Consider the following 22,267-nt stretch of genomic DNA (forward strand, 5'->3'; position numbering starts at 1 on the left):
GTCACGAGAAAACAATGTCAGAATCACCAGGATCCATTGAAGTGTTCCAGAGTTATAACCTCATAAAGGGACAGTGGTCAGAATTGTAAAAATTGGCCCGGTCATTAACGTGCAAACCACCCTTGGGGGTAAAGGGGTTAATTATGAGCCCAGTTTTCTACATAAACCAGACACCTAAATAAACTCTAGAAGAAAAGCTATAATATCTGACGGCATCACAAAATGTGTCAACTGAAGGAAACTAAATTTTAAAATGCACTCCTCTTAATATATTGCTATCATCATATTATACAGCACCGTGTACTTACAATTGCTCATTTTTCCCTTCTTCCCAGTTAATTTTTTTTCTATTAGGTCTATGACATCACATGAGTAAAAACAGACTAGCCTCTTTTACCTGCATGAGTCATCATTAGAATTACAATTCTACATCATGTGATATAGAGCTAATGGAAAAGAGAAGAATTAGCTGGGTGGAAAAGCAAAATGAGCAATTGTAAGCACACAGTAATATACTATATGATGATTGCAATATACTTTATTAAGAGGAATAAAAACTTTAAAAAAATTTCCTGACTAAATGAGATTACATGCTGTCAACACAGCATTTTTCGGTGCCATCAGGGCACTGTATAGGTCTGTTACTGTTTTACAAATTGCATTTCTTGCATCAATGAAGTCACTCCGGATGGGTGCTTTATGTACCTGATTTAAATGCATGGAGTAATTAAATTCCCGTGTTACACCCTTCCCAATTTGCTGTCCAGGAAGCAGTCACTGATGCCTCTTGCCCATAACCTGCAGTTGCACAGACACAACAGTCAGCAATCACGTCCAGTACAGTGTTCAGTTCTCACTTATCAACATATATGTCTGTTCACAGATTGTTACTTAGATAGGGGATATACACTGCTCAAAAAATGAAGGGAACACCTAAACAGAATATAACTCCAAGTAAATTAAACTTCTGTGAAATCAAACTGTCCACTTAGGAAGCATCACTGTTTGACAATCAATTTCACTTGCTGTTGTGCAAATGGAATAGACAACAGATGAAAATTATTGGCAATTTTCAAGACACACTCAATAAAGGAGTGATTCTGCAGGTGGGGACCACAGACCACATCTCAGTACCAATGCTTTCTGGCTGATGTTTTGGTCACTTTTGAATGTTGGTTGTGCTTTCACACTCGTGGTAGCATGAGATGGACTCTACAACCCACACAAGTGGCTCAGGTTGTGCAGCTCATCCAGGATGGCACATGAATGCGAGCTGTGGCAAGAAGGTTTGCTGTGTGGAAACAGACCAGTACACCAGGAGATGTGGAGGGGGCCGTAGGAGGGCAACAATCCCTCAGCAAGACCGCTACCTCAGCCTTGGTGCAAGGAGGAACAGGAGGAGCACTGCTAGAGCCCCTGCAAAATGACCTCCAGCAGGCAAAAAGTGCATGTGTCTGCACAAACGGTTAGAAACCGACTCCATGAGGATGGTCTGAGTGCCCGATGTCCACGAATGGGGGTTGTGTGCACAGCCCAACACCGTGCAGGATGCTTGGCATTTGCCACAGAACACCAGGATTGGCAAATTCACCACTGGCGCCCTGTACTCTTCACAAATGAAAGCAGGTTCACACTGAGCACGTGACAGACGTGACTCAGTCTGGAGATGCCGGGGAGAGCAATCTGCTGTCTGCAACATCCTTAAGCATGACTGGTTTGGCAGTGAGTCAGTAATGGTGTGGGGTGGCATTTCCTTGTAGGGCCGAAGAGCCCTCCATATGCTCGCCAGAGGTAGCCTGACTGCCATTAGGTACCGAGATGAGATCCTCAGACCCTTTGTGAGACCATATGCTGGTGCGGTTGGCCCTGGGTTCCTCCTAATGCAGGACAATGTCAGACCTCATGTGGCTGGAGTGTGTCAGCAGTTCCTGCAAGATGAAGGCATTGAAGCTATGGACTGGCCCGCCCATTCCCCAGACCTGAATCTGATTGAACACATCTGGAACATCATGTCTCGCACCATCCACCGTCACGTTGCACCACAGACTGTCCAGGAGTTGGCGGATGCTTCAGTCCAGGTCTGGGAGGAGATCCCCCCAGGAGACCATCTGCCGCCTCATCAGGAACATGCCCAGGCATTGTAGGGAGGTCAAACAGGCACGTGGAGGCCACATACACTACTGAACATCATTTCCTTGTCTTGAGGCATTTCCGCTTAAGTTGGATCAGCCTGTAACTTCATTTTCCGCTTTGATTTTGAGCATCATTCCAACTCCAGACCTCCGTGGGATATTAGTTGTGATTTACGTTGATCATTTTTAGGTTTTATTGTTCTCAACACATTCCGCTGTGTAATGAATAAAGATTTACAACTGGAACATTTCATTCAGTGATCTCTAGGATGTGGGATTTTAGTGTTCCCTTTATTTTTTTGAGCAGTGTATATTCATTAGCACTTTACATTAGGGGTGTCAAACTGCATTCCTCGAGGGCTGCAAACAGGTCATGTTTTCAGGATTTCCTTGCATTGCACAGGTGATAATTTAATCACCTGCAGAGAATGATTCCAGCACCTTGTGCAATGCTAAGGAAATCTTGAAAACACGCATGGTTTGAGGCCCTCGAGGAATGCAGTTTGACACCCCTGCTTTACATTGTCCGATGCTGGACAAAGACCATTGTTGGCTTTTAGAGGATCCAAAAGGAGACTTATGTCTCTTTATTAAAACACTCACTTCCCTTAAATTTTCTAAATTCTGGTTAAAAAAAAAATGTTGATGGGGTATTGGCCAGTTTCTATACATTTTAAGCAGCTCTAGGGGTATGTGCACACGTTCAGGTTTTTTCGTGATAAAAACGCGATAAAACCGCATTAGAAACCGCAGACACATGCATCCTATCATTTAGAATGCATTCTGCAATTTTTGTGCACGTGATGCGTTTTTTACCGCAAAAAAAAAACCGCATCGCGGTAAAAAAAGCAGCATGTTCATTAATTTTGCGGATTTTCTGCGTTTTTCCCGCTATTCTATGCATTTGGAAAAAAACGCACAAAAAAACGCTGTAAAAACGCATGCAGATTTCTGGCAGAAATGTCCGTTTTTTGTCAGGAAAATTTCTGCAATAAATCCTGATGTGTGCACATACCCTAAGAGTCTGGGTTATCCACTAGAGGGGGGCATTATAGCACACTGAGATAAGAGATAGGACCTCAGTAACAGTTAACTTAGTAGGAGGGGCCAACTGTGGGTAAGACAGGAGGATTTCCTGGTTTTGGGTCAGTCAGGCTAGGGAGCCCAGGCAGGTCAGCTGGGCCTGGGGGGCCCCAGCTAAGCAGTGGGCCACATAACGTTAAGTGTGAAGCCCAGTCATCCAGGAGAGCAGAAGTGAGAGCAACAGGACAGCAGAAGTGAAAACAGCAGAAACAGCAGAAGTGAGAGCAGAGGTGATGGCAGAAGTCACCGCAGAACAGAAATGCAGGTCGCTCCAAAATGTGGCAGCTTTCTACTTGGGTGGATGTCCTTATGTCTGGGGCAAAAAGGAGAATGGAAGTCCTGAATGTTGCAAAGCTGAACAGGGAGGATTCAGCAGTACACGTCGAGACGAGACAAACCGGGTACAACCTAAAGGACATAGGGAAGAGCACAGGGAAAGCGAAGGATGTGAACTGTGCAGAACTCTGTGTTGATGCTGTAACTCAGTGTTCCCCTACTGCGGTCCTCAAGAGCAACCAACAGGTCATGTTTTCAGGATTTCCTTAGTATTGCATAGGTGATAATTGCATCTCCTGCCCAGGCAATAATTCCATCACCTGTGCAATACTAAGGAAATCCTGAAAACATGACCTGTTGGTGGCTCTTGAGGACCGGAGTTGGGGAACACTGCTGTAACTGATGTGGACGTACTGCGATTGGAAACAAGCAAAGTTCTACATTTTAAGTTGGAATTTGACTCTGTCTCTTTATGTGAAGAAGTGTCCCAGTGTCTAATGGAGGCCTCTGAGAACCAGGCAAGTGAGACAGTGGGACTGTATATATGTGATGTGGGTGGTCAGGACACGTTAAAGCAGACACCTATGTGGGCCATGACTACGGCCCTGGCTGCAGCTCACAGTACAGCGCTTATTCATATCCGTGGATTGTCAGTTACTGCAGGGTATAACAGCTGTCCGGAGGCAAGAGCAAGACATGTTCTCTATAACCACACTGACCACGAGGATCATGGACAAAGGACACCCCTATATTCCTTAGTATTCTTCTAGACACCATATCAAAATGTTTTGTTTTGGGGGGTTTTGTGCCCTTTTTTCTTAGCTGGACAGTCTCATAATTTAGACCAAATATTCTCTCCCATTGGCAGCAGACTTGTCTCTCATCTCCCATCTCACAATCGGTGAAATTGCCCTCTAAGGCTATGTTTCTATGATGAGTATTTGGTGAGATTTTGACGCTGTAGATTTCCTGCAGAATTTCATTCTTCAACTTGCCAGATTAGGTTATTTGTGTTTCTTCGTTGCCTTTTGAGTATTTTTTACATCTTTTATTGCATTTTTTTCAGTTTCGTTATTCCTTCTTTTTTAATATAATTTTTTAATTATTTTGTTTTGTAAACTTCTGTTTGCTGTGAGCTTTGATAATGCTTTATTGATAATGTTATGCGTGCATGTGGATTACATACATATTTTTGCTGCTGAAATGTAATAAAAACCAATATAAATTTTTATATGCTAATATTCGGCATCTCATTAAAGTGTATAGGGAAATCCCACAAATAAAACACACATATAATGCTCAAGATTTCAAAAATTCAACACACCTCAATTTTTGTAGTATTAAAAAAAAATTAAACAAGTCCAAGAACGGTAAAGGATCCAACTTCCAGAATATAATTTTTTAATTTAATCCATTAAAAAAGTGAAAAAATATACAAACTTTGCAAAAGGTTGAAGTGAACACTTTCTATTAGAACAAACGCGTTTCAAACGTTACAATGTTCTTAGTCCTGGTTCAAAAATCGTCGTTTTTTATGAAGGGTATTCAGAAAGTGAAATCTGTTCCCCTGTACTTTACACACTCTCCCCTGCTCTAGGGCTGAATCTCTGGTGCCACCCATGGTATCTATTATTGTCTGCAGCGCTGACTTGACATGATGTCAACTCAAGCAGAGTCACTGAGCTGAGTTACTGACTGCAGCACTGTCATCGATGTAATGATGAAGTCAGTAATGATTTACAGCACTTTTACATGGCGATATTTTACATCAGTATTTGTTAACAGACTCCAGGAGTGAATCCAAAAAAGAGGTGAAAGTCATTCAGTTATTATTTTTCTCAGTGTTTGCTCCTGTCTGTTTTTTAGCTGACAAATACTGGTGTAAAATACTGGCCAAAATACTCACTGTATGAATGAGGCGAGGAAGCTGCTTGTAATCCTGCTGTAATAGAAGTCCTTATTCCAATGATGAGTGCATACTTGCTTGTCTTCTCTGCTCCATGATATTCAGCAGAGCAGGAGCAACACCTGGGGCAAAACTGTGGCCGGCAGATGTCCGGCCCTATGACACATTGATATGTGATGGACCCCGACTCCCAAACAAAATGAATCACACAGACGCACACAAAATAAATACACGAAGCATTGTAATTAGGTGTCAAACGTTCTCAATTTTATTTACATTTACATGACACCAAAAATGGCACAACTCCCGACTCACAAAGAGTCACCCTCCAGCACTCAAGAGAGGAAAAACCCCATGGTGGAAACCTCTAGGAAACTATGGCTGGAGGATCGCCCTTCCCTTGGGCTTAGAGAGTTAGTGCTGATATATAACACATGTAATAAGTTTTAACTTTTATACATTTTACTAGATTTACAGAGAACGACATAAGAAATATAGACTATAAATGTGATAAACCGGATGTGGGAGAGATATGGCTGCGATATCGGTCACCACATTGGTTGTTACACCCAATTTAGTTGATTTGATTACCCAGATGGATGAACCATTTCTTCCTTACAGATCCAGGTCCACCTCTCATAAATTTAAACTTTCGGTTACAGGGATTGTTCATAATGGATAACCCCTAATAGGAGAAATACCCCCTCCCCCCTTCTCCCATCCCAATTTATCACCCATTAAAGTCATAGGTGCTTCCATGAACTCCCAAAGTAGAGCAGCTCTTTGTAGTGGGTAACAGAAGGGGATCCATTGCTGGGGACCCCCCTCGGTTACCTTCCCATGCCCTGGGGGTGTCTAAAGCAGACAACCCCTTTCCCTGCTAGAACCTCCAAATTTCACCAAGGTCGGCACATTACGTGGGGTGGTCAAGCTCAACGTCCTCAGGCGCATCAGTAATGGCACTGATCGTGGCAGCGCGGCCTTCTATTATAGAATCTTCTTTATCACACTTGTTTATGACCTCATAACAGTTGTTATGGTTACTGCAGAGGCTATTACTGATGCAGGACCCAAGTATTAACCCTTTCATCATTGGTAATTCACTTCATTATAGAGGCAAACTGCACCAAACTGTTACCAAGCAGGCGCCTACCATTATGACTTCCTTTAGGCAACATAAGAAATACAGATTAAATGTGCAAGTGTTTCAGGAGTGTTTTGCATTTTTAAATCCAGAAAAAAATAAGGGGAAATTACTTGTAAAACAGTATTATAGGGAATTACATTTCAAGCATTTTCCTAATGTACAGTTCACATAATTACATAGGTTTAACTTGATGGTCCTAGGTCTTTTTTCAACCTATCTTCAAAGTTATATATTTTATATTGCTAGATTATTTATAACTCACAATGTCATGTTTTGTTAAAAAAGCATCCGGACCTTTTTTAAATGTTGTTATAGTAACTGCCATTACTATCTCTTGTGGTCGGCATTCCAGTCTGATTGCTCTTACTGTAAAGAACCATTTCGTATGTAGCTGCCATAATTTTCTTTCCTCCACGTGTAACAAACAGGCTCGGACTGGCCCACAGGGTAACAGGGGAACCCCCGGTGGGCCCCTGTGTAGATCTGGGCCCCCAACCCCACTGTATGGGCAGCACTTGGCATAATTCACTTGATTCACTCTGTACAGAAAAAAGCAGCATCTCATCATCCATTAACCAAATTACCCAGTCTATTATTGAATAGAGATATAGGTAAATTTGTGAACGAAGGTTATCTAATATTTGCATGCAGGTGAAAAGTGCCCCCGCAAGTCAATGTTAGTGGTGGGCCCTTGTCACCCCAGTCCAACACTGCATGATTTGCAGAGCACTGGTGTGACATTGATATCACCATTATATGGTCACTGTTTGTATCAGTTTTATTTAATGATCAGTATGGTGGTATTATCACTATGGTATATGCTGGTAAGACTATGTTATGGTCCGGTGGTATTTGTCTGTTACTACTGCAATAATAATATTGCAATATATTATAGCCGTGTCATTAGAAATATGGGTCTTTGTAGTAAGTCTTGATTCCCTGCAGGCAGGGTGATACAGGGTGGAGCGCGGTAATTTGCTTTTTTGCACTGCATGCTGTGGCGGCACTGTCGGTCGAAGAGAGGGGAGAGTGGGTGTGGCTTACAGTGGCTGATGGGAGATTTGTATTCCTCTGCCTTTCAGTTGCCATCATGCAGTGGACACGTGAGGAGAGGTCATTTTGTGTTGAAGCGTATTTTTCAAATGCCCACTCGATCATTGCAGTGCAGCGTGCTTTTCGTTTACAATTCGCTGTTCCTCCACGCGGACGTGTTCCTGGACGGCAATCAATTGTAAATTGGGTGAATGCATTCAGAACAGCAGGGAATGTGTCATGTGTACGAAGGGGACCTGAGAGAAGGATTACAACACCACAAAACATCGAGAGAGTTAGAGCAGCAGTACTGCAATCTCCGAAACGCTCTGCTCGGAAGCAATCATTTGCTCTTGGCATTTCAAGACGTTCTCTCCACCGGATTCTTCACGATGAACTGAATTTTCACCCGTATAAAATGTGCGTGGTCCAACATTTGTCAGCATGGGACTATTTGACACGGCGGACCTCTTGTGAAGACATGTTAGCAACGATACCCCGTGACGCAATTGTGTTTTTTTCTGATGAGGCACATTTTCACCTCATTTTCACTGTGTGGTGCGCCATATCACGAATAGGCATCATTGGTCCTTAGTTTTTTCAGGATAATGGTCGTGCCATAACTGTGAACTCCGAACGGTACTTGTCTATGATACAGGATTATTTTCAGCCGGCTCTTGAGGCAATGGAACTAGAGGATACATGGTTCCAACAGGATGGTGCCACTGCACACACAGCGAGGGTTACCATGAATTGTTTGAGGCAAATGTTTCCTGGATGGCTTATCTCTTTGAGGGGAGATGTGAACTGGCCAGCACGCTCACCAGATTTAGCCCCATGCGATTTTTTCCTTTGGGGTTACCTGAAGTCTAAGGTGTATATCAACCGTCCCAACACCTTGGAAGACCTAAGGAACAATATTGAAGCTGAAATTGGCAGAATACCAGTGGACATGCTTGTTAGAGTTCATGAAAACTTCAGAAAACGTATGCAGCAGTGTGTGGATAGCGAAGGTCGACATTTGCCAGATACACTATTTAAAACCATGTAATTTAAAAATTCCATTACTGTTCAGTATAATTAAAATGTAAAATAAATTTTTCTAATGATCATAATTTTTTTATTTCATTCCCAAATCAGCAAATTACCGCGCTCCACCCTGTATAAGTAATAGACTCAAATCTGGGAAATGGGATGGAGACCTGTGTGCTTTCAAATGCCATTGCTGAATTTTAGTCCCAGTCCATCCCTGTAGGCAGCCTATTGATTTGTATGGGTAATTTGTAATACTTAACTTCTACTGTGGTGGCGCTGCAGAGAAATTGAACATTTTTCCATCAGTATTTGTAAGTCTAAACCAGGAGTGGGTGATAAATACAGAATTGGTGACGTGTTTCTATTATACTTTTTCCTCTGATTGTTCCACTCCGAGTTTTGGCTTATAAATACTGATAGAAAATACTTAAAAAAATACTTATGATCATATAGTATATTATTTAAATGATTCTTCTCCTATATAAACAAATTCTTTGTTTTGTTTTTTTCAAAATGATGCTATCAAACATCGATTTGGGAAGAAATCACAGCACAAGTAACTCCACTAGAGTTGTGTTTTCCGTTTCCTGCATTGGTGAATTGACACCCACCACGAAGGAGAGATTTTCTTGCATTTTCAGGATTCTTGGTGGTCCAAGAATTCCAAGTCCGACTACTATGGCATATCACTGGACTACTCGGACATAGGAATTCTTTAAGTTCCAGTCTTACTGCTTCTTATGCATCTACAGTTTTACTGTGGGCTTGGCAAAGGAGGAATGGCTGTGCAGTACTGTATAAAGATCGCGCACTCTGTGTTATGTAAAAACAAATATATATATACCGTATTTTCCGCTTTGTAAGACGCACTTTTATTTCCCCCAAATTGGGGGAGAAATGGGGGTGCGTCTTACAATCGGAATAGTGAATAAAATAGGGGAAAAGTAGTAAATATTTCTTACTGAGGGGCTGGCGGTGACTGTGGAGCAGACTGGTTGTAAGCTGCGGTGGGGCAATGGAGCAGGCTTGGAGCTGGGGGTGGCGGCGCGGTCATCTCCGGTGTTTGTCGCTGCCACCCCCCGTGTTCGGCTGTGCGCGGGCGGCATAATGCTGGCCGGCGCCATTGCACTTCCGGAATTGGAATCCGGAGTTTCCGGTTTCTTGAATCCTGTGCCTGTGTCTACTACACAGGACTTCAAGAAAATGGCAGCCGAATCAGCGCATGCGCAGATAAAGCTCGCTGTTACTGAGCTCCGATCTGCGCCTGCGCTGAAGTAAACCAGCTAATACAGGTAGCTGGCAGCAGGGAAAATTCTGGGCTCCGCTGCACACGGAGCCCTAAAGCAGAGGAGGGAGAGAAGCATGATTCTCCTCCTCCTTTGCAGGGAGAGATATTGATTGGTGGAGGCAACTGTTGCTGAGCTGTCTCCACCAATCAGATATCTTATCCCTGCACAATGTATAGTGTAACACTTGTTATTTACACTAGTCCGAGATCCGTGGGAGAGGTGAGCAGTGCACACATTGAAGTTTATAAAGCACAACCCCCATCATCCTTCAGAATATACTGTACCAATGGGTGTATTTTGATGGATGATGGGGGTTGCAGCCATATGTAGCGTAACAGATCCCCACAACAGTGCATCATCAGCAGATCCCCCCCAATAATTGTGTACCCCCATAACAGTGTGTCATCCACAGATTCCCATAACAGTGTCACCACAGATCCCCCATAACAGTGCGTCATCTGCAGATCCCCATAACAGTGTGTCACCACAGATCCCCATAACAGTGTGTCATCCGCAGATCCCCATAACAGTGCGTAACCAAAGATCCCCATAACAGTGCGTCATCCGCAGATCCCCATAACAGTGCGTCATCCGCAGATCCCCATAACAGTGTGTCATCCGCAGATCCCCATAACAGTGTCACCACAGATCCCCCATAACAGTGTGTCATCTGCAGATCCCCATAACAGTATCACCACAGATCCCCCATAACAGTGTCATCCGCAGATCCCCATAACAGTGTCACCACAGATCCCCCATAAGTGTGTCATCCGCAGATCCCCATAACAGTGTCACCACAGATCCCCCATAACAGTGCGTCACCACAGATCCCCCATAAAAGTACGTCACCACAGATCCCCATAACAGTGCGTCATCCGCAGATTCCTCCAATAATTGTGTACCCTGCATATCCCCCATACCAGTGCGTCACCACAGATCCCCATAACAGTGAGTCATCCGCAGATCTCTCAATAAGTGTGTACCCTGCGGATTCCCCATACCAGTGCGTCACCACAGATCCCCCATAATAGTGTGTCGTCCGCAGATCCCCCATAACAGTGCATCACCACAGATCCCCCATAACAATGTTTTTCATTCATCATAGGTGTAGAAAAAGACATGGGCTACACATCTAAAATCATAAGTTGATCTAGGCAAAATGAAACTGAACATGAAGTTCTTAGTTTAACAATCTGATTAGACTACCGGTATATGAAGCCGCTAGCACATGACGGCAAACCTTAGTGAGCAAAAATTTGCGGAACCCCTCTTACAGTCTCCAGCCTTGCAGCATGAGTACTGTGAGGCACCAGGTACCCACCCTGCTGGTTCATTGTCACTGTGGTGGTGGTTGGCACATTACTCCGCACATTTAAAGGGAACCTGTCACCCCGAAAATCGCGGGTGAGGTAAGCCCACCGGCATCGGGGGCTTATCTACAGCATTCTGGAATGCTGTAGAAGAGCCCCCGATGTATCCTAAAAGATGAGAAAAAGACGTTAGATTATACTCACCCAGGGGCGTTCCCGCTGTTTGTCCGGGTCCGGCGCCTCCCATCTTCATCAGATGACGTCCTCTTCTGGTCTTCATGTTGCGGCTCCAGCGCAGGCGTACTTTGCTCCACCCTGTTGAGGGCAGAGCAAAGTACTGCAGTGCACAGGCGCCGGGCCTCTCTGACCTTTCCCGGTGCCTGCGCACTGCAGTACTTTGCTCTGCCCTGAACAGGGTGGAGCAAAGTACGCCTGCGCTGGAGCCGCAGCATGAAGACCAGAAGAGGACGTCATCTGATGAAGATGGGAGGACCCGGACCAACAGCGGGAACGCCCCTGGGTGAGTATAATCTAACGTCTTTTTCTCATCTTTTAGGATACATCGGGGGCTTATCTACAGCATTCCAGAATGCTGTAGATAAGCCCCCGATGCCGGTGGGCTTACCTCACCAGCGATTTTCGGGGTGACAGGTTCCCTTTAAGACTACAGTACGGTATTTAACGTTATTGGCACACTGAGATTTGCCGTGGCTTGGCACAAGGCTTTACAAGTCTGATCATAATGTTAAAGTAAAAACTTCTTGTTCAGTTGAATACAGTACATTTTTGCCTAACACCACTAGATCAACTTGTGATTTTTGGATGTGCAGCCCATGTATTTTCTACAGCAATAGTACCGTATTCATTCATGCTCTCAATTGCAATGCCCCCATTACTATGAAGGACAGAGCTGACAGTTGTTTCACTACTGTATTTTGTTGCAGAACAATACCGTACAGTTAGCTGCTGCATATTGCGCATTTTTCAAGAATGTCAAAGCAGAAAAGGCATGCATATAAAATTCCCTTTAAACTGGAGGTGATAAAATACGCTGAAGAGCATGGGAACAGAGCAGCAGAGAGACATTTCGGACCGCCTCCAACTGAAAAAATGATAAGAGAGTGGAGGAAACAGGAGGATGAGCTGCAGAAAGCGGGAAAAAGCAGATCTGGTCTTCGTAGGCGTGGTGCAAAGTGGCCAGAGTTAGATGTGGACGTAAAAGAGTGGATCATAGGCCACAGAAATAATGGCCTTTCGGTCTCAACGAAAATGATCATATTCGAAGCCAAGCGGATTGCTGCTGAGAAAGGCATCAATGACTTCACTGGATCACCATCATGGTGCTTCAGATTTATGAAGAGATGTGGCCTTGCTATGCGCACAAAAACAAGAATTGCGCAAAAAATGCCACAAGAATATGAAGCTAAGATACTGTCTTTCCACAAGTTTGTAATTGACAGCAGAAAGAAAAATGGATATGAATTAGGCCAGATTGGGAATATGGATGAAGTCCCTCTAACCTTTGACGTGCCATCCAACAGAACTGTTGAGGCAAAGGGTTCAAAAACCGTAACGGTAAAAACTGCAGGACATGAAAAAAACCACTACACAGTTGTGTTGTCCTGCTGTGCCGATGGCACGAAACTGCCACCAATGTTAATTTTTAAAAGAAAGAACATGCCAAAAGAAGCTATCCCACGAGGAGTTGTTGTGCACGTTCACGAGAAAGGATGGATGGACGAGAATGGAATGAGATTGTGGGTTGATAAAGTGTGGTCCAAACGTCCTGGAGGACTTCTGAAAAAAACAGCCCTGTTAGTGCTAGACCAGTTCAGAGCACATATTAGTGAAAACACAAAAAAAGTGTTCAAAGAAGTCAAGACCCATCTTGCGGTAATTCCAGGGGGGCTTACCAGCCAGCTGCAACCTCTCGATGTTTCTATAAACAAGCCATTTAAAGTCTACATGCGAGAAGAGTGGAATAAATGGATGGCTGCTGGCAATCATGACCTGACACCAACTGGACGCATGAAGAGGCCCACTATCACTCAAGTTTGTGAGTGGGTGAAGACATCATGGCAGTCAGTAAAGGACGAAACAATTATACGTTCATTCAAAAAATGTGGGATAAGTAATGCCTTGGATGGCACTGAAGATGGTATGCTATATGAGGACAGTGAAGAAAGTGACACTAATGACTGTGTGGACCTGAGCTTCCTAAACTCTGACAGCAGTGATGAGGAATTTCTGGGATTCACTGACTAGAACATTGTGGTGCTTGAGGATTAAAGTTTCTCCTCACTTGTTAGCCAGAACATGGCTTTTGTCGTTACTTACGGTACATGGGACTGTTCTTACATGTTACCCACAATGCTGCTGTTGACTGCTGTTGAGTCTACTATGTTAAAATATTTTGTTATTTAATTAAAGGTTTTTGCACACTATTTGGCTCAAAATATTTTTTTCCTTATTTTCCTCCTCTAAAACCTAGGTGCGTCTTATAATCAGGTGCGTCTTATAAAGCGAAAAATACGGTATATATTTTTTTTTTTATTTTTTTTTTGCAAGGAAAGTTCTAAGATAATTTTTAAGTTCTCTCCTTGCTGTCAAAATTAAAATCTTAACTGACTTGCCCAATTGACACGACCATTTTCTCAATATGTTTGTGTTACGTCCGTTTCTATTTTGATAGAAAAAAAAATTAAATTAATAATCATATGCTATGATGTCCCCAAACATAATCTATAATAATAGGCAATGACGATCTCTTCATACACTTTTACCGGCTTAATTTGTTGTTTTATTCTATTATTTTTAATGATTAATGACTATGGCTTACATAAATAAGTACTTATATCCAGGGTTATATGTGGAAATCTGGGGTCCCTATGACGAAATCCCAAATAGGGACCAACGGGCTGCCATTAAACAACTTAATAGGTGTGACAGAGGGCCCCCTTTCCTAGCCACTTAGATGCCATGCTCGCTGTTCACCGTGATCATTTCTCCAATCACAGCAGTTCTATGAAATATAAAATGGACATGGAGAGCGCACGAGCCCACTGCATACAAATTCTCCCAACAATTATGGTGGTTGTCAGGATAAGTGGCAGACGCCATTTAACGCGCTGTCGTCCCCCCTGCTTAGGGGCCCCATACCTGTCATGTGGTCTGCAGTACACCACTGGGTATACCTCATAAAGGTACAGACCTTTTTTAGTCTGATTAATTGGTGCGTTTACTTAAGACCAACTCTTCAGTCTTGGAATGAAACAAGCACTGCGGTAAAATGTGACAAATCTACTGAAAGCCACAGGTCTCTTAATCAACCTGTCGCATCTTTGACTGTCTGCACCACCAGAGAAAATCTATTCTTTACAGGCAGCCGTAGATCGACACTATATTTAAACCCAGTTTATACATTTTCAGGCTGAAGCCTCTCTGCTAAACTCCAACCACTTTTATTAAAAATTGACAAAGAACAGACTGAAATCATTAACAATTATAGTATAGCTAAAGTTGCTAGATGATGTCTTTAGATCAGACACCCTTTCTCTGACTAGTTCTCTTTTACGGGGATTGTTACACCCCCACCTCTGTTTTTCAGAAAAAAAAAAAAATTTTTAACTGTATGTCAAATGAATATGGGTCTGTATTCTAGGAGTATGCGTTCTCAGTGTATATGGCGGCATTATCATTCACCACACTGTCATTTATTAAACCGCCCATGTGTTTTCTCAACACTCTATGTTGAAACAGACAATAAAAAATGATTGCAAGTTAATTTTCCCCATCTTAATTTATTTCAAACCCGACCCTATTAATTTGCGCTGTGTCTGCTTTCGTTTTTCTTCTTTTATCACGATGGCTGTCAGCACCTTCGCTTGCTAGAGGAAAATGCATAGCAGTCTTATTTAAAATGTCACAAAACTGTATAAATGTTTTGGGTAAAATTGAATAATTTATTTGTTTTCTGCTGGGTGAATGTCTGCCTCGGAGTGCAATTAATTTTGAATACACTGATGTATGGTTCAGTCATTATAGGAGCCCAGAGAATATTTTTGCCTAATGACAGATTTTACATTTATTTGTTCATGTAAAGTGCAACTTTAACATATTGGTTCCTCCACCTGCTGGTGAGACACCATGCGCACAGATCTAAGGCCATACAGGAACCAGAGATGTATGTGTATGCACAAATGTATATCTGTATATATGAATGGATTTAAAAATCACTTATGACTTAATGGCCATACCCTTCTAACTGTAAAGGACCTACAATGTGACTGCCGAATGCACCAAAAGTCCACGGCCACCAGTGGTGACCGAGTGCACCAATTTGTAGATGTGTTGATGACCTCTGGTGATATATGTGGCTGATGCACAATGGGACCCTTCCCAAAGGTTATTTTTACATATGTGTTGGAGGTCATTGCAAATCCTGCCAAATTGAATAGGAGAAATAGTGATTCAATTGTTGTAACAATTGCCGTTGAAATGATTCAATTATAATGGAGCCCGTCAGGATCAACCAAGATGTCGGCGAGGTCCATGAAGTGCTGCTGGTGTTGAATGTGCAACAGAATCGGCAGAATGTGGTGGCACTATGCAGATATTAGAAGAGCCTTATTCCTGCCACACACATTGTCGGCCGAACAATGCCTAGTCCAATCGTTTGGCCAACAGCCATCTTCTGTGTGCTCTATAATAAAACCACTAGGTGACACGTCGGCCGGTAGCTTATCTCCGAGAGAGCAATGCAATCAGCAGTCCGAAATTGGACATGCATGATAGCCATATCTCCCAGCCATCAGTCAGCCGGCGCTCACATACACGTTAGACCATCATCTTAACCCCTTGATATCGGCCTAAACTCGGGTACATTTTTATACTCTGGGGCAATGTGTCATAAGTTGTATTTGCAGATCATCAAGTGACAGTGTCTTGGCAAGTTCGTCGGCTTCTCCTTGTGCGTTAAGATACACTGTCACGTGTCTCCCTATGTTTTTCAGTCTAGGTGAGTGGGAATGGAGAAGTTAGTCAAGATAGGCCTATTAAATGAGTTACCTTGTCTCTGGCTGCGATTTCAACTTCGTTTTCCTCTGAAATGTCGCAGTGCTTCAGAGCGAAGCAGCAGTTTGTCCTGCAGGAGCCGCTCTGATTCATGCTGCCAGTGGTTCGGAGAGCACAAATCTGATGACACATTCCTTTTTAAAATTACAGTATTAAAAGAAAAAAATTAATAGTTACATAAGATTTTATTTTTTCAAACAATGTTGCTGATATTTGTTGAATTCCTTTTAAATTGTTGTTTGATGTTTATAACGGGGTTTTTACTACCAAACTTTTTTTTTTATTTTTATTTTTAAGATATCCAGTGTCCAAATAAGAATGTTACCCCTGTAAAGCAAGATGAGGTAAATACAATAGTTAAATACAGTGATAACAATCTACTTGTTAAGTATTTCTTGGTTAACAGCTAATTTTTTTCTAGTGTTCATTCTTTAAAGCAAAATTAAATAATAACCCTATTTAATCTTTAAATGCAAAGCAAAAAAAAGAATTTTTCAAAACTCTTGAGTTTTTTTTTCCTATTTCTAAAACATGTAATCACTTTGTCAGGGTCTGCCCCCCACCAATTCTGAGAATGAAAGCAGTGTAACATTATTATAGTGCTGAATTCATGTATAATTTGTTAGTGGACAGTGGATCTTCTCGCCATCATCGGAATGGTGCCACACTGCAGTTCCCCATTTCCCCGTATAGTTGATGGCTGCTGTGCAGTAGAAAACACCAAAAAGGGCACCATACTACTGCTACATCACTACAGTGTCTCCTTCATTTTCAGGATTAGTGGGAGTTTTAGTAAATGTTAAGGATTTTATGAAATATGAAAACTCCTTCAAACATCTTGTTTTTTTCAGTATTCATATAATGGTCTGGAAATTCCCATGGTGCAGTTCTTAAGTTTGATTTTTCTCCATAAAAGCTGTAGTGAAAAAAACAAAAAAGTGGCCACCGAAAATTTGAGCTACATTGTATTCCAAGAATACAGCATAGAAAGTTACAAAGATACAATTAAAAAGTGGCAAGATTACATTAACCACTATTTAAGTACTTTGCGCCCAACAAATATTCCTTTTTTTTCTTTAACAGTGGTGCTGAGCGGCAGATATGCTGAGTGCCTGTGCTATGGCAAGCTACTGTGCGGTGTCATAAGACAGATTTCTCAGCTTTTTGCCTGCGGCTACCATAACCCCCTGCATGCACACTGTATGTTTTCACTCCCCCGCTTCACATCACCTTTAATCAGTCTCCTATGCCGACTTTTAAATGTTAAGTTGATCCCCATCAAGTTCCGGGTGGTCTCCTTCATCCTATGGCATGTGTAACTATAGGACCCAGTTAATCAAAGCGTTTACGCCAGAATTGTGACATGCATTAATGTTGTATCTTGCCCGACTGTAGAGAGGGTTGGAGTTAAGTTTGGGACTAGCCCAGAGTGGGAGGAGCTATGCTGAACAGACCTAGACTGTTTCCTGTTGGGACCGTTTCCTGTCAACGTATGTCTGGAGTAGACTTAAGGTCTAGGCCAGAGGTCTCAAACTGCATTCCTCAAGGGCTGCAAACAGGTCATGTTTTCAGGGTTTCCTTGTACTGCACAGGTGATAATTTAATCACCTACACACATAATGATTACAGCACCTTGTGCAAAGCTAAGGAAATCTTGAAAACACATATGGTTTGCGGCCCTCGAGGAATGCAGTTTGAGACCCCTGGTCTAGACAGTAGCAGTGCAGCATGATTTGGGTTTCCCTGATGTGAGAGGAGACCGTGACAGTGGATAGCGACATCCTAATGGAAAGAAGGAGAGAAGTGACTGAAGGGCTGAGTGACCAATCGGAGACTGGTCCAGGGGAAGGACGCCTAGCACTATGGCCCATAACTGGCCAAGACGGGACAGAGTACGTGAGATGGAGAGTGCCCTGGTCAGAAGTTCCAGAGTGTCAGGGACAGCGAAAATATGCAGTGGCCATAATGGCAATATAGTTCCCTAGATGGGAAAAAAGACACAGAACAACGAGTTCAGAATAGGATTCTTGCTAACAAGACTGTAGTACCGAGCTGGGTTGTGGTAAAGTAGAGACTAGAGAGGAATGATGAAGATGGAGAATGAGCGAGTAAAGAATTGGGACTGTGTATGGAAAATGCTCAGTGTTGTGAAGGAAATGTTCATAAAGTTGTGTTTCCGCTATCTTCTGTATATAATCCCCACCAAGTTATCGTTTATTTAAAAATGTATTTTTGACTGGTGGTCTCCCTCATTGAACTGACAAACATCTGGTCCTGGTCAACCAAAGTAATCGATAACATGCGGCCTGCAAGGATGTAGCACCCCCATAGCATAAGTCCACACACCCAACCAGGACACCCACCTTCATGTAGCGTTCTGGTACGTAAGATAGGAGTACCACACCCAATGCTACCGCCCCACGCCACGCTACACTTTCATCAAGATCAGCATAAAAAATGCTGGTCTTGATAAATCCGTGCTATAGTCTTCAATGAGTTCCCAGTTAGTCTCCTCCCCCTTCTGGCAGCTGTGACTGACAACTTACCAACTTACATGTACTGGTATTTGTTTTATATATTCTCTGTTATGGTAAATTAGAATTATACACAGCACATCATTCAAGTTCAATAATGCACATTTCTGTGTTTTTAGATAACTTTTATTGCTATGTCCAGAGATTTGGGCACATCTCAACCTTCTCTTTCTAAAGACTGTCCACAGTCTACACAAGTTCCCTATGTCAGCGATCCATGGAAATCCGTACCGAATATCACAGACACACATGAGGACTGTATTCTTTCATCACTACTAGGTAAAGGGTTGATTTTGCAGATGTTGCAATTGCAGATCCTAGTTTGACATCACATGCTATTACTTAAGTGTATATTGCATATCCATTTATATCTTGAAAAGTTTTAATGTAATACATGGTTTAAAAGGCCTATTCAATTTAATAGGTATAGAGCCTAACTCTATCTTTGCACCTCTACACTATATTCCCAATGGCTTCAGCCATTTCAAATTGTATTGGATGAATATACTTGGGTTAACATGGCACAATTAAATCATGGGTATTAGGACAGGCTCGCACAAAAAAAAACCTTATTTGTAAAATATAACCTTTTATTAGGTATGTACTAAAATATTGAAATCACGATCAATAAATAATCAAGTATAGATAAAATGCATAAATGGTGAAAAAGTGAAACAAACTAGAGTGTCAGAGGAGTGTTCCCCAGCTCCAGTCCTCAAGGCCCACCAACAGGTCATGTTGTCAGGATTTCCTTTGTATTGCACAAGTGATGCAATTATCAGCTGGGCAATACTAAGGAAATCCTGAAAACATGACCTGTTGGTGGTCCTTGAGGACGGGAGTTGGGGAACACTGCTCTAGCCCTATAACCTTATACTCAATGAGCACCTCCCTACCCGCGGAGGTTGGCACCCTAAATTAGATATCAAGACATGGTGCCCCCCTGATCGTGCGTCATCTGTCCCTGGGCTCCCCTATGTCCCCTTCAATGAAAGATTGAAGATGAGTATTCAGGGCACTAGTACAGCATTGTGTAGGATTGGATTCCCCAAATTTGTAAGGGGAGATAAAGTCCTATCCCCATGTTTTGGGCAGATATGGTATTAGGTCCACTGATTGTGTACAGTCACAATTACACAAAACAAGAGTGGGCAGCTTTAGATGCTAGCGCTCGCCATGGGTCTCTATCTTAATCTCCACGTGTCTCCTCTCTTGATTAAGGTTCATCAGGAGATGTACAGTGGATAGAAAATGACTGATATCCTACTGATAATTTAGCAATTTTGGGGAGCACTAGCCTCTAATATGGCTGTTTTTTTGGTATATACTGGCTCAAGATTATCCGCTTTAATGCAAAGGATCAGATCACTACCTGTTATAGAACTTTCTATATGTACATATTTTGCCTTGTCTTTCTTCTATTGCTCCCATATGGGATTATCCTTCCATCATCCTACATGTGAGCTTTATTGTTTTGTATAATTGTGACTGCACTCTACCAGTGGACCTAGTACCATATCTGTGCAAAAGATATGGATAGGACTTTATCTCCCTTTACAAAAATGGTGTATCCTATCCTGCACATGACTATACTGTCCTGAAGACTCATGTTCATACTGTAATATAGCCTTAACAAGGTATATAGCCCATTAGGGATTGTGTTTTCTGTCCGTCTTTCATTCATTCAGGGCGGCATGGGGGAGCCCAGGGACAGACAATGCACAAGCAAGGGTGCCATCTCTCACAATCGTTTTTAGAGTACCAACCTCCACAAGTAGGAAGGTGTATTATAGGTGCAGATATTGGGGAAAGAGCACCTTTTCCGACACCTGGTTTCAATTAGACTCTGCACTATTGTTTGCACTTTATTTCTGATTACATGTATGTTAAGTACCGTACTTTTATTATAATAAGGTGTATATGAACATCAGAGTTCCTTGTAGTACTTACCGGTAGTTCTGCCCTTAATTATTTTGGGGTTGAATAGTGAGGTTTCCCTTGAGCAGATCAGTTCAGGTATCTTATACAGCTTTGTGAGCTTAAGGCACATTAGCTGAGAACACTAACCTACTACCTATTGCTGGTTTAGGTGTTTGTCTACTTTCCTTACCCTACAGAATACCTATATAATACTATAGGGTTCACCGGTTTCTATCCCTCCTCTATAAGGGGATATACAGTCTAGCCCAGGGACAACCGACACATGTGCGGGGTCACCATCTGACGATATCTCAATTAGGATGCTAACCTCCGCAGTTAGTAAGGTGCTCATTGAGTATAAGTATATAGGGCAAGAGCACCCTTCTGATACTCTAGTTTGTATCACTTTTTCACCATTTATGCATTTAATTTATACTTGATTATTTAGGGATCGGGATTTAAATATTTTAGTACATACCTAATAAAGGTTATATTTTTAAAATAATTTTTTTTGGGGGGGGAGCATGACTATATATGACTATATTTAGCACTTAGTGCTTACCATTTAACACTCTTCCATTAAGAATTAAGATTTATTTATTTTGTTTGTAGATATAGGTACTTTGTTGTCCCCGATATTGTCTCCTATATGTGAGTTCGTTACGCCTACAAAGGAAGAGAGACCACAATCTTGTTTAATGAAGACTGAGAATGCTGAACCACAGGTAAATGTTGTCTGGCATAACATCTGGTTAATGGCAAAAATGCATAAATTGCCTAACCGTTGTTTTTAATCCCAGTTACTTTATAATCCCTTTTTAAACCCTTGTCAAGACGACCTACATATGGGTTCAAGTATGTTAGGGGAAATAATAGAAAATTATACAAGAGAAAAAATGTAAAACTTTAAAAAATAACTCCCCTCCCCTTTACAATTATGTAATTATCAAATGTGCATATTAATTTTGCTTTTATCTCCAAGTCTGTAATCACAATATTTACCCTATACAATGCATCAAAGCATTAAAATCAAAATGGCAAAATTACTGTTTTATAGTCATTTTGCCTCTCAAATTCTACTCTGTTGATGCATATGGTAGAAGATAATCTTATGCCATAAGCATCAACAGAACAGCATTTGCTGTTTCACATCCATAATCTGTCAACAGCATGCAACAAGCACAGGTCAATTCTGCATTGCATACAATGCCTACAAGTAGTATTCAACCCCCTGCAGATTTAGCAGGTTTAATAAGATGCAAATAAGTTAGAGCCTTCAAACTTCAAACAAGAGCAGGATTTATTAACAGATGCATAAATCTTACAAACCAAAAAGTTTTGTTGCTCAGTTAAATTTTTATAAATTTTAAACATAAAAGTGTGGGTCAATTATTATTCAACCCCTAGGTTTAATACTTTGTGGAATAACCTTTGTTTGCAATTACAGCTAATAATCGTCTTTTATAAGACCTGATCAGGCCGGCACAGATCTCTGGAGTTATCTTGGCCCACTCCTCCATGCAGATCTTC

General features: G+C 42.0%; 1 protein-coding gene across 1 annotated transcript in view; it reads left to right on the top strand.

Annotated features, from left to right (window-relative positions):
* The window catches only part of BRDT (bromodomain testis associated), a 137,421-nt gene that overhangs the window by 89,960 nt on the left and 25,194 nt on the right, over positions 1-22,267 (top strand). The window contains exon 16 of the mRNA XM_069737625.1: positions 12,249-13,443. Within this exon, the coding sequence (XP_069593726.1) occupies positions 12,249-13,443 (1,195 nt within the window). The remainder of the gene's footprint in view (positions 1-12,248; positions 13,444-22,267) is intronic.

The sequence above is a fragment of the Ranitomeya imitator genome, chromosome 8, assembly GCF_032444005.1.
Source record: "Ranitomeya imitator isolate aRanImi1 chromosome 8, aRanImi1.pri, whole genome shotgun sequence".
Classification (NCBI taxonomy): Eukaryota; Metazoa; Chordata; class Amphibia; order Anura; family Dendrobatidae; genus Ranitomeya; species Ranitomeya imitator.